The 14452-nt window shown below is 35.5% G+C and overlaps 1 protein-coding gene across 2 annotated transcripts in view; it reads right to left on the reverse strand.

Annotated features, from left to right (window-relative positions):
- LOC147070858 (glycogen synthase kinase-3 beta-like) overlaps window positions 1–14452 on the reverse strand; it is a 135590-nt gene that overhangs the window by 48575 nt on the left and 72563 nt on the right. The window contains exon 1 of one of the 2 annotated variants that reach the window (XM_085948962.1): window positions 384–1358. The exons of the other annotated variant lie outside the window; for it this stretch is intronic. Within the exon in view, the coding sequence (XP_085805088.1) occupies window positions 384–588 (205 nt within the window). The 5' untranslated portion in view covers window positions 589–1358. Of the gene's footprint in view, window positions 1–383; window positions 1359–14452 lie in introns of those variants that run through there. 2 annotated transcript variants of the gene reach the window in all.

Raw genomic sequence — 14452 nt, forward strand, 5'->3', positions numbered from 1 at the left:
CGGCCAACAGGTGTTGATAAGAAACATCTGTGCCAAATTTGCGCGTTAATACCTACTTATTGCAGCAATATGTGCGAAAGAATATTTTAAAATATATTATTGGATTTAGTTATTTCATAACTACAACACTGACTTATTTTAGCAGTGGCTTTTACTATTTACAGCGGAAAGCTTTTTAACAACAATAAAGTAAACGCTTAGCTTTGCAGTCGTATACACGTTGTTTTTTTTTGGTAGATAATCGTGTAACCGATGATGAGATCGACATAACAGATAACACGTCCGCAAGAATAGGCAGACAGACGTTCGAAGAGATGGTTAAATATATCCGTGCAGTTCACGAACCACATGGCCCGACGCACCAATGAAAAACATCAACATACCAGTCCTCGCGGCCAAGAATCGAATCCTCGCGAACCTCAGCGACCGCTTATAGCGAGGCACCGTGACCAGAAAGAGGTGGATGATGTACTCCGACATAAGCAATCCGCAAAGAGACGGAACTTGCCTCAACATGGCACAAGCGCTGCGGTTAAAACAGCGGATATCACAACACTTCGAGTGTACGACACAACTTGAAACATGCATCGCAAATCAAGTCAAATTGCCGACATCTTGGAATAATAACATTAACATCCGGAATTCTATCGGTTATCTGCATACAATGAGTAGAATTCGACACATTCTTACTAACTATTGTAGCACAAATAAAATCTATTGACAATAGATAATAATTTATAACTGAATGAATTGGTTACATATTTCTTGTGATCATAGAGCAATGCATTTAAATTTGATATTAAAGCAATCAATAAGCTACCGAGATCAAAGATTAAAACTTAGAGGTACATTAATACATAGTGCCAACTATAAATACAAAAATACACTGGTGTTTTGTCTACAATAATGCGAAAGTTGTAATGGCCACAAAGAATAATCAGCTGATCAAACCGACAGCGAAATCCGCCAGTGATCTTTTATGTTATGTGCAACCGAACAACATTGCTCTATTTGATTCCAACCACTACACTATAACTCGTTTTTTGGCTCTAACCAAAAAAAATACCGGTCCGGAATAATTAAATTACATCACTCGCACCGCACGTATGTAAATTGTAAACACGTTGAATTTACGTACATTATTCGTCCGAGAATAGAACAAGGTATAGTGGGATCGCGGCATCAACACAAAATGGAGCCGGATTGATACGACTTATACGAGTCTCCATCGAACCACGGTGCAACCGATTGATAAGTGTAATATTGGTGATGATCAGACAATGAAAGAAATCGGGTCTGGCTTCGGTAAGCGGTGCGCGCGGTAAACTGGCGGCGATTTGTAAGCCGCTGTCGTGAATGCCTGATTCCCCGCTCGATGCCTGGCTTGCCTTACAATTTTATTTATCAGCGGTTTGGCGGAAACTGTTTCTTCTTATCGCATACAATAAATATGAAATGGTGAGTAATCGCCCGACATCGCGGACTGTGGATCGAAAACAATTAATTTGTAACTGTTTTTTATGTCTGTTATATTATTTATTATTCTGAAATAGTTTGACTACCTACAGCAAGAGAGAGAATTAATTAAATGTGTGCATTTCTGAAACGTTTTTAGTAAGGCTGATTTAATAGTAAGCCAGAGTAAAATATTTTGTTTGTAAATTGGCGGACTGTGATTAAAATATCCGCAATCTTTGTTGTCAGTGTTGTCACTAATGATATGCGCGCTTGATATGTTTGCCGTTGTTAATCTAAATATCTTGTGTGAATACGTGATTAATTTCGATTCATATTTTGCCATTTAAAGTTAAAACTACACGGATTCGACAACATCACAAATTGGATACAATGTTAACAATTGATTGAAATTACTGTCGAAAATGTCAAAGTTTGCGACATTAAATCCGCAAGTTAAACAGTAGCCATGAAATGAAGCCTACTTTTGCAGATTCATTTTAAGATATATTTAGACTATGTATAATTTTATAAGACGCTGCCCAATAACAATAACCGGTTTTGCTTCTTAGTTGCCGAATGAAGTCTGCACCACTAGTCTAGAATAGGTACGACACTCCCGCTGTGTGACATTGTACAATAATGTCTTATGACATTGAGCGTGTTTTATTTTTAATTCTGTGTTTGTTTGTGCAAAAGATATCACAACTTATTTTACAAATATATTTGATTTCATTGTATTTTGGTTTTGGACTATAATTATTTACATTACGAAATGCCTGAAAGGTTATCGCTACGATACTCGTCTACTTTGGTGATGGAGACTGATGGTACTCGTAAATCTGCTCACAAAGAGTAGGAGTAGCCCAACGTGGCATGGAACGATGCAATATATCGCTCGCAACGCGGAAGTACCACAGGATAATATTGTATAAGAAATGAACGAGAGTAGGTACGCTATTTGATAGGTGTCACTAAACTGCTGAAATGGCAACGTGCTGGAATGTCCACAAGGCCAGTCTAAAAGAGGCTGACTGTAAGAATTGCGGGCACAATATGTAACAGCGAAAATCCAATGACAAAGATAAGTGGAAGAAAGTGAGGGATGTTGTATCCACAATTAGTGTAACTTTGTAAATACAAATCTATAATAGCTGTCTATATTTTGTTATCTGTCATATAAAATAACACACCAAACTGATTATCTAATTCATCTTTTGACAGAATTATTAGATAGATTTAAAATTGTTTGATAATGAAGTGCAACCCTAGGACGAAAATGTGGACATATTTATTAACATAAAACACGGCGCAGAGCGAACGAAGCCGGACCGGACCGTAGAAAATTAATTATATGGAATAAGTATTATACCTATATTGTAATTAAAATTTAATCGTTGACAATCTGACAAAAAATGCTCTGAAATTCGAATCCAGAAAAATCCAGACATCATATTTTACGGTCGACTCGATAAAATAACTTAATTTATTATATTAATTGAACAATGGAACTGGATGGCAGAACTAAATTAGAATGGTTTTGAAACAGTGTTTTTTTGTTAATTCTGCGATATGTGAGTTATTGACATGCATACAGGTGTTTCGTGTTATCGTCGGAACGGTATACTATCCCAAAGACAACCAAAGTCCATGCCTAAGTAGTTATGATATAATGTGAATGTGTAACACTATAACGTGTTAATATTTGGCGTTCCTTCTCATCACAACAGTGGCGTAGTCTACAAATATTTAATTAATTTCTAAAATCATCTATTATATTACGATATGGTTTTAAAAGCTGCCGAAGAATAAAATACAAAACATGCCAATGGCAGGAGCCATTTAATTTGTAATAGTTTCAGAAACAATGTGTTGACGACACACTGGAGACAAATGCGACGCAGGTATTATGGTAATAAATTGGAGATAACATAATCAAATGATAATTCGTTATCAGCGGCGGAACGCGACAAGAATAAAGTCTGGACTGAACGATTGACCAATAATGAGGCGGCAATGTCCTCGATGGTAAATTACAATACTCCAGAGCGAGCGTTATAATTTCATGGAATCAATTTGCCTGCACATGGACCGGCGGATAGTTAGGTACTTCAAAGTCAATCAAAAATACGATGCGGGATTTTATTAAGTATATTACCGTAATAATTTCGTAGAAATGTTAATAGAAATTATTACGTACCAGCTATGTACTATCAACTTCTTCTCTCTCCGATCAATGCATGTTGTAGCCCGTAACCTATTTTTGAGCGATTGGTAAACAACCTACTCTCGCAAAGACCGCTAAAATACTAGTGGCGTTCGGTACATAGGTATACACGCTTTACATAAGTAGCATCCTCAGAAATATTTGATAAATTACAACTAATATTGTGTATTTATTGCGCAATCGTGTGGTAAAATTTACCTAATTACCTAACATATCTACCACTTCGCAATACTACTACATAGTGAGGGCCTCCGACTTCCTGACTAGCTCAGGCACTTGGAAGTGGAGGTTCATTAATGTGGAAGAACAGGCAGGAACCTCATGGACGTGGAGTAACCAAGAAGTCACGGGGCACAAAGTCAATTAAACACCAGATGAAATCTTCAGAACTCGTATTTTATTGTTATTAGAATAAGTTTGGCCTTATGGCATTCCTTCATCAAGGATTATAGTCCAAAGGTATCATTCACATTGGTATCGAAAGTCCCAAAGTTTATAATAATTAAAAGAAACTCGATTTATTGTTATTATCCATACACCACAATTAGTAAAAAAAAAAAAGTCAAATCAATTAATATTCGAAGTTCACAGTTCGAAGTCTCAATAAACAAGAGTCAACTAATATCCGAAGTCACAAAAATAACCACATTTATAACTGATTAATTAAAAATTAATTCGAATATTATTATTTAATTATTTTAAAATTAACTTGATTATTATTAACTAATTATTTAACATTAACTCGTCCCGGGACAACAAGCCGTTGCAGAAGCGACTCCCGGAACCCACAAGTGACAAAACAGACTGCCTTTGGATTTAATAATCTTGCCTTTTTATCCGTTAGGGGTGGTTGTATTTCTTACAAATTCACACCGATCACCGATACCGCCATATGCTACACATTTATATAAGGTTGACGGATGTCAGACTATCAACCAAACATATAGCGATATCGATGTACATAATATGATTAATATTAATATTACTTTAATTACATTAATTCCTTAATTATCTTAATTATTTTAACTACTACATATTACTAACGCCAGTCCATACGTCCTACTTTATTATTTCTCTAACCCATTGCATATTACATTAAATTTACCTATTATATTACAATTTACATTACATATTATCTTACATCCAAATCATATTTTATATCTAATTTAATTTAATTACCCTTTACCTAAGCATATTATATTTGATCAAAATTTTAACCCTATTACCTTATTACCTATATGTACATGGTCTGCGACCGACTTATCTCCTCCACAGTTCACCTTGCGGAGTGCTAACACTCGACAAGGCAAACCGTGGGACTTCTACATATGTTAATTTTTGTTCAGCTTTGTCGAGGGTCGTGATTATTCCACCGGTGGCACATTGACTACCAGGGTCAGACCGAGCGGCTGGGAGGCACTACTCCTTATGGGTGCGCCCCCCACAGGGGCAGAAAATTCAGTGTGCGACAATAGCATAGTACTTGTTCGACATTGTCGTCATGATTCAATTAGTTACAATAACCTTAAGGTTATACCTCAGTTGAGGCACGGTCAAAAAAGATCGTGGCTAGGCGATGCGCGGATTACGGGTCGCGGGTGCAAATGACGCTTGTCAAATGAAATATAATTTGTCATATAAATCCAACATGTGTCCATTTAATGTTCTGTTTATTGTTCTATCAGTAACAATAATAATATATTCCTTGACATGTTTTCTTTTTAAAGTAAATGGGTAACGCTTTTAGTCATCTTTACACGATTTAAGAATTAATACGCCCGTCGCCATCACGAAACAAATTGACGTGTTCCCAGCTCCACGTTCTCTCTCCGAATGGCAGCGAATCCAAATTTCGTCGCGCCTATAGTTGAAATTTATTTTCCGTTTCACTGATGTATCACCTTAAGTCATGACACCTGGAGACCGTGGAGACTCAAAGCAGCAACGGTATACTGAGCATCGAGAACATAATATGCTTGCGGCGGATGCTGGTGTGCGGTGCTGTAACTTTATAATAACAAAGAGATTATAATACCGACCAAGCAGCATCTCATTACGCTGATAGTGAAAAGGCGATGTTGGACCTGGCTAGGTCACGTGCTGCGGATGCCTCGAGAGAATTTAAACCTGGCTTGCCTGCTCTTCAAGTTAACGGATTTTGGCGTCCTGGAAGGCCGCTAAATACCACCCACAGTAGTGTATGCTGCAGAGCTACGAGATACTAGTATGATCTGGGAGGATACAAGACTGGCGAACGACAGGAATTCTTGGAAGCGCCGTGTCGGTTTGGTGTACATGGCGGACAAGGTCGAAGAAGTAGATAGCAGTGGCGTGACTTTTGGAAAGAGGTAAGCTGTGGAGATCAGAGAAAAAGAGCACACTTGTCAGGTAACTTACGGGAAATAAGAAGATAATACTTACGATATTACTACTGATGAATAGGTGCACACTAATGACAACGACACACTGGTCATAGGTTTCACCGCTGAATTTGTCAAATTATTTAAATCACTTATGGCAGTAGAATTCCACGCATACTTTCTTTACCAAACAATACGCATCGCCAACAAAAAAGTTTGTTTAATGTATAACTGCCAGTTAAAAACAAATATTTATCATTTATAAATTGTTGTGAAAATGTCTAATATAAGTTTTTTTGCTGTATTCAAATCTAAATGAACCCTTGGAAGGTCAAGCTTTGATAATTTTTAAATGCAATCGTTCGCACATTTTCTACCGGGACACTACACAATTTAATAAATACTTATATATTTAAAGCACTGGCGAATGATTTCGGTACAATATGAGATAATTTATCCACATTCACAGTAACACAATGAATTTTGTATTATAAAATAAACCTTTACCACCGCTTTGAAATGTCAAAATGACATAAACTGTGAATAGCATGTTATGTTTGTCTATGACTGAAGTAACCTAAATAATAATCGCGAATTAATACAATATTTATTTTTAATAACAATTTATAATTTATATGTGATCGAACACAATAGTTATTATTTTTTTTAATCATCCTTATTATTTATTATTTGCTTTTAAAGATAAGCAGAGACAATAAACAAATCAACATTTCGAATAAGCTTGTCTGTTAACGCTTCCGAGTCTAGAACAAAAACGCAGAGACATGCATGAAGTTGGCAACCGAATTGCGGTAGAAAATTCGGCTTGGATTATCGTTGAAATAATTCTAAAAATAGCACTCACGTTGGACGTTCCGTCATTTATTTTTGATTCGAAACATGACTAAATTAAAAGCTCTACTTATAAATAACGACGATAGATGGCAATCAATATTTTTATTATAACCTACAATGTCCTACAATATAGATATTTATTTATATAAATTAAATACTTGAAAATAGAAGGTAAGCTTTAAATAATCGCTTAGTATGGAGCCTTCGCCACTGGTAGATAGTATGGAGAAAATTGTAGGTAAGAATATACTAATTATATACATAGTTTTAAAACAGAATTTCTACAAGCAGAAGTCACCGCACGTTATTGTAATATAATCTCCACTTCATCGTAAAATTTATGATTGATACATCGCAAATCACGTAATTAGGTAGGATATTATCCATGTTTAGTAATTATGTGAAAGCTATAATTTTGTTACCACGCTGGTCTATTTGCAGTAAGTTTTGTAATGACCGTAAGATCTTAAATTCATATTATTATAAGCGATGTGCTTGTGGATAAGTATTGTCTCGAAAAGTCTATAAAATGGAAATTAACAATATGTACCTTTAAAGTTTGAAATGAAGACGTAGGTATTATGAAATATTAGAATTAGATACATACAAAATAGTGACATAGTACGTAGAAATACAAACATAAGCGTCGAGAGACACCCCTATGTTATGAAAACTAAAAGTTTATACGCGAAGTGTGTCAATCAGTGATAATTAGACAAATTTACAAACGCTTGTATTGACAGTCAAGTGGGTAAATCAACATGTTGCCGTCTATAAACAACTTATCGAAAATAAATATTCTAGCCCCTTTGCCGCAAAGTGTACTTCAGTCAAATTATTAATAAGTAGGAAAGCTTCGATAAAAGCTCTCTGTGATTTTCGTAAGATTGCTTTTGACTAAAAGGGAGGAAACAATTTCAAGAATATGCCATATTAATTACACAGTAAAAAGCTTGAAATTTTGACATATAAGTCGAATCATTATTTTTTTATCGAATTTTCAATATTTAAAAGGACTAGTAGAGGTACCTGAATACCAATGTTGTTGGTTAGTATCGTGATATAATATTATTGTCTTCTTCTTTATGTGCTGTCTTATATCTAAGGTTGGCGGCAACCAAATTTAAGTACACAGCACTATTGCAGTACCAATATTAGCCATTATTCGGGTATCTAGCGTTGAGTGTATAGTGTGCAATGACATTCACAAGTGACGGTTAACCTGTAAATCTGACAGCTATTAAAGTTTAACCAGACATTAAAAACATACACATATCACCATGTTCGATCCTAAAATGATAATATGGGCCTCCACGGTATGAATGTTGTATTAACAGATTTCTGTTTTCCGAGAGATGATCGAACGTTTTTCTAAGCCCAGTTTTCCATCGTCAGATAGTGAAAGGGGAGAAAGGATGGTTGTCCTGGCTGAAAAATGACGCCATGTCATTCGCCCTATGTTAAATTACTATGCGCAGGTGAGTAAATAGAGAAATGTCACTATTAAGAAAGGACATATTCTTAGGTTTTAGTAAATTGTACCTAGGTACATAGGTGCACAAAATAGCATCATCATTGATGGATGACATGGCATTTTGTGAACAACTAAGTCATCTGGCGCAACCTTCGCTGACCTCTAAAATATACCCATACAAATTTACACACCAAGATTGTAAATCTAAGTATTTTAAAAGCCACGATATCGCAATATAATTATTTATATTTCAAGATGGCCGCTATAACATTCAAGACGGCTGCCGAAGGGGATGTTAAATATAAATAAATGAAACAATGAGTGTAACCATAAGTAGATAGTATGTGGAAACAATTTGGTGCTTTTGTCCAGTGTGTCCACATTTTCATGCCAAGCCTCGTCTGTTATAAGTTTATAACAATACGTAGGTACCTACGCTAAAAAATCAAATCGCTACTCTTGTATGCCTCCTTATCCGCTGGTCTATTTTGTGGTCTTTCCGCGCCATGCCCAACATTCACCTTTACACGTCACACTGTGTTACTCGTAATAGTTGGATTTCTCTTACAGAGTTATACGTCTCACATACACACATGTGAATAGGTAGCACATACTGGTTTTATTATTTATTAGATACACTTTGCGCTTTTACTTTTGAAAATACTATTCAGGCCCAAATGTGCTCCATGCCAGTTTAGTTCTGAGAGCAATCGCGACATAGATAATATCTTCATCATAATCTATTATTACACACATATTATGTAATGAATACCTGGCTAAAATGGGATAGGTACTTACACAATGGAATGTACATCTATCTACTTGGCTAGATCTTCATCAAAATGTGACATAAACGTAGCGGGCGGATTTGCAGTTGGGGCGGCACGTCAGTGTATGGTGCACGCACGTGCTGGGTTGGGCGCGGGCGGGGGCCGAACGGAGGGCGCAGGATCGATAGCCCGCCCCGCCCCGCGCCGACGTCACCACTCGGCCGGCCGGCAAACGCCGCTCGACGTCAAGCCATCTCGACAGTTTCGTTCCGTTTCTGACGTTCAGACTGCTGCTGTCTGTCATTGACTGCACCGCACAAGAAAGCATTCAAAATGATGAAGATTCATTTTAAACCCTTATCTTAAAATTATCACTGTGAAATAAGATGGTTTTTCACGTACTTCCTGAAGTCTGTGAAATTAAGTCAATCTGTTTTTTTTAATCAAACTAATCATCATTCATTTTGGTGCGGTTCGCGTCTTATCGCGACCACGGTTATGCAAAACCACAATAATAATTATCTATATTTCCGTATTTATTCAGGTTTAATACTTACATGATAAAGGGAATTAATAAATTTAATTTAGCAAGGGACAATATATATATATAAATAAGTAGGTAAGTATCTAGTTTGTCGAATGGCTTCATTTTCCTAGAATACCCAAGTGTTTTTTTTCCGACCACGTCCGATCCTAATAGGATCATATGGGCCTCCACAGAGTAGAGGTTTGTATTAACAGATTTGTTTTTTACGACAAATGTATGTCAGCCACTTGCTCAACCTATTAGGTCCATACCCTGACTCACACACAAATTGAATAACAATATGTGCACTTTTCCAGACCCAGGATTCGAACCTGAGACCCACGGCGTGATAATCCAACGCTTAAGCCGCGCGGCCACCGTGGGTGTTTTTATTTAGGCCGACTAATAACCTAGTAAGTTTCTTGGTAAGTTGAGCTTTATGCAGCGATGTGTGTACCTACTTACCGATAAATTCAATTAAAATACTCGGTAGGTACCTACCTGTCCACAGAAAAGATAATTTAATATTTATATTTCTATTAATATTTCTGAGTTCCTGTCAGTGGTGTTCTGTCAACAGATGGGAAGGTTAGGGAGAAGATTTGTAATGGATACGTAACAATTAATAAAATTCTACAAATTGACAGAAACGAAATTTGTAAAAAAAGGAATATAGGTAACAATTTATTAATAAACTTTTATAAAATGATATCCTACATCACAGAACAGATTAATAAGATAGAAATGTGAAAGCACGTCGCCAGAGCACGATTTTGAAGCCAGCTTTAGTTTATGACTTATAACATGCTTATAACAATGTAAAATAACAGGTCTTGGTATAACACATTAACTAATAGGTGAGCGTTTTGTTTACGTGACTGCAGACGTAACTATTGAAAATAACATATTATTCTTTAACACTATAACACGTGTTTTAAGTATATCCCATATTTCTCCAAATTCGAGAAATGTACCGTTTTACATCCACACCCAGAAGGTGACCACCCAATTCTTTTATTAGTGTAATACCCGGGTAACTGTTATTTTTATAATCATACTGTGATTAATACGAGGGTGGGTCAATAATTCCTTAGAAAAAAGCATTAAAACAGTTTTTATTTTTGTATTTTTTTTTTATTTCTCAACATAATCTCCTTGGAGCTCAATACACTTGGTTAGACGTTTCTCAATTTTTTTTAAACCGACAGAAAAATAAGTTTTCGGAAGGTCCTCAAAATAAGCATTTGTCCGATCGATGACTTCTTCATTTGAAAAAAAAACGTTGTCCACTTAGCCATTTTTTTAAGTTTGGGAAAAGGGAAAAGTCACTGGGGGCTAAATCTGGCGAATACGGTGGGTGGTCGACCAATTCGAACTTCAATTCTTCAATTTTAGCCATTGATCGTAAACATGTGTGAACACGGGCATTGTCCTGATGAAAGAGGATTTTTTTCCTGTTTAAATGAGGCCGTTTTTCTTCAATTTTGTTTTTTAGCTGGTCCAATAAAGATGCATAATAATCCACTGTTATTGTTTTTCCTTTTTCCAAATAGTCAACGAAAATAATTCCACGTGCATCCCAAAATACAGTAGCCATAACCTTACCAGCTGATTTTACGGTTTTCGCCTTCTTTGGGCATGGTTCGCCTTTCGCAATCCACTGCTTTGACTGTTCTTTCGTCTCGGGAGTATAGTGGTGTATCCATGTTTCATCTATAGTCACAAAGCGACGAAAAAATTCATCCGGATTGCGTTGCATGAGCGACAACAGGGCTTTAGAGGCCACCACCCTATTGCGTTTATTGTCGACTGTGAGCAAACGCGGCACCCATCTTGCAGAAATTTTTTTCATGCCCAATTTGTCATGTAAAATAGAAATGACGCTACCTTTTGAGATCCCTGTAACCTCAATTATCTCACTCAACTTTAATCTCCGGTCACTTAACACCATATCGTGGATTTTATTGATCATTTCTGGTGTAGTCACCTCTACAAGACATCCTGAGCGTGGTTCATCCTTTGTTGATGTACGACCACGTTTAAATTCATTTAACCAGTTATAAATAGTTGCAAGTGAAGGAGCAGATATGCCGTGAACTAAATCCAACTCATTTTTTATTTCCTTTGCTGTTAACCCTTTTATATTAAAATGTTTAATAACAGCTCTAAACTCAATTTTCTCCATTTTCCATTTTTCGATTTTCCACAAGCAAATTTTTTTTTTAAATGTACGAGAAACACACAACAACCCGACCAATCTGATTGAAACTTCGCAGCATACCGAATCGGTAGTGCCGCTGCATGAAAACAAACCGCTTACAGTACTAGTCGCGCCACCTGTCGGCTTTTCTAAGGACTTATTGACCCACCCTCGTATAAAATGCAATAATCTAAAAAAATAATACCTATTGTAACATAGAAAAAGTAATTTACTAAACTAAGAAAAACAGGTAGCTCAAAATTTATGGTGTAAAGGTAGACTTGAAAGTAAAAAAAATCATAAACACGTCATAAATATTGATATTGTTGGTAGATTAGTAAAGTCCGTACGGGGTTTGATACGAATATAAAGGGAAAACTTTCATTTCCTATATGACTTCTCTACAATTAAAATAACATTTGTCAGGAAGAAAAATAACCGATTGCTTTTTTAATACAATAATTATTTTACTGCTTACTGTTGGCGAGTGTGGTGACCGTGTCAATTATTTTAACGTCAGCTGTTTTAGATGTTGAAGAATTATTTCACAGATGTCTCTGCAATACTATGTAATATAAAATACTCATTTTATTCTGGGTTCAAGAACAATAATTGACTGGAATACAATTATATTATTTTAGTTACAGGTACATTTTATTGTTTACTTTGCTGCATTATTCAGGAAAGAATTAAAATAAACATCCAGTGATGTACCTAACTCATTTAATCGGCTATAAACTCAAACTATTGTAGTGCAATGAATGATTATTATTATTTTGTCTTCAATATCAGTCATGAGATTTTAGTTAGCCTGTGAAACTATCATACACAGTAAATAAATGGTCCCATTACGATAAGGGAAGCCATGACTCACTATTGAAACCACAAAGATGTGAGACAACATAAAAAAAAAATCATATTATTGTTGTTTATCAATGGATTATTAGCAGTTTAATAAAATCAACTCAATTACGCCACCCAAAAATAATATATGGATATTTTTGATCTCCAACTAGGCGATACAGGCTTGTTGCTAAGCAAACCACACCGTCGCCTCCTGGCCCAAAAACGTCCATTTAAATTTATATATGGAAATTAATTTAAAAATTAAATTAGAGAGCAATAATCATTAGCCGTAGGTACCGACAGTTCTTTGTGCTGAGAATAAAAACGTTTAAAAAATAATTATTACTACACTACTTACCATTATTAATAATTCTTTGCTCATCATTATGCATGATGTAATTGAGAAGGGAGCTGGGCCAGCACCTGTCCTCGGTCTGACATTCGCACTGGGTCATCGGAAGAAAATCCTTCTTTACCGAGACAGTAAAGTGTTAATTATTAATATTCACAATGATAAATTGAGATTCGCACACTATGTTTAGTCCGATCGATTTGACGCACTGCTCGATTCAACTGTCATTAGAGGACTGCAGTAGTGGCGGCATCTGGCGACAACTCCGGGAAACAAAATTATTATATCGCTGAATGCGAGATCTACTAAAATAGTTGCAGTATATTATTTTATAATTGAATTCCGAGAATGTTATATTATTTATTATTCTGTGCAACGTATGCATTTCAATAATATTTTAGATTTTCACGTAAAACAAAACGTGACGATTGTGGGAATATCATGCATCTATTTTAAAATACTCATAAATCCATAATTTTATATTTTGTTGTAAGTGTTAAAGTAAACGATGTTTTTGTGTTCAAAGTTCCAAGCGTGTTCATTTATTTTTTCCATCATATTATATTTTTAAATCAGAGCAATTTATCTATTTTTATTACCAATAAATCCTTAATTTCAATACATAATATATAATCAAAATAAGATACATATTATGTATTACATATTGGCATTTACTTGTATAATCTTAATTATTAATCGGCTTCTCCTAGTCATTGATTTATTAAAATTGTGTATGTTTATGGTATATTTTGGAAGTTATATGAAATTACACAGAATAAGTGTGCTTTTATGTGGAATCGGTTTATTTATCAACTCTTGTCAACAGTAATTCATCGAAGGGTAAATGAAAATATAAGTGATTTTATGGCATGTGTATATTATCGATTAAAGTTTGTTCTTAAATCGATTGAATTCCTATTATCAATCCAGCAACATACGACTCTTAGATAACTATCAGATTCAAAGAGTTTTTAATACGTCACACTGCAATGGCATAATAGGTAGGTATGCATTTGGAAACTGGACTATTACCAATTATTGTAGATAACCGCCTTGTACCTTATACGGAATTTCCCCGAGTGATATTTGTGTTATTTTGAATCAAGAGAAATAACGGAAATGTGTTACCTTGATAACTAATTAGAATAGCCCTGCAGTAGCAGATTGATCCATGGTGATAATGATGTAACAAACTATAATAGAATTAGGCTTCAAGTAACGAATCAGTACGGTTGTTATTGATATAGGCTGGACGAAAAGACCTTGTTTTAATACGTCTATAACCTACTAGTGGGGCAATCTATCCCGCATAAGCGAAGCAAGCACCTGGCAGCCTCGCCAGCGATGTACCGGCTAATGCGATTTCAAAGGGAACAAATTGATTAAT

The sequence above is a fragment of the Rhyacophila brunnea genome, unplaced genomic scaffold (genome assembly GCF_057557595.1).
Source record: "Rhyacophila brunnea isolate RB1 unplaced genomic scaffold, BYU_Rbru_1.0 scaffold_21, whole genome shotgun sequence".
NCBI lineage: Eukaryota > Metazoa > Arthropoda > Insecta > Trichoptera > Rhyacophilidae > Rhyacophila > Rhyacophila brunnea.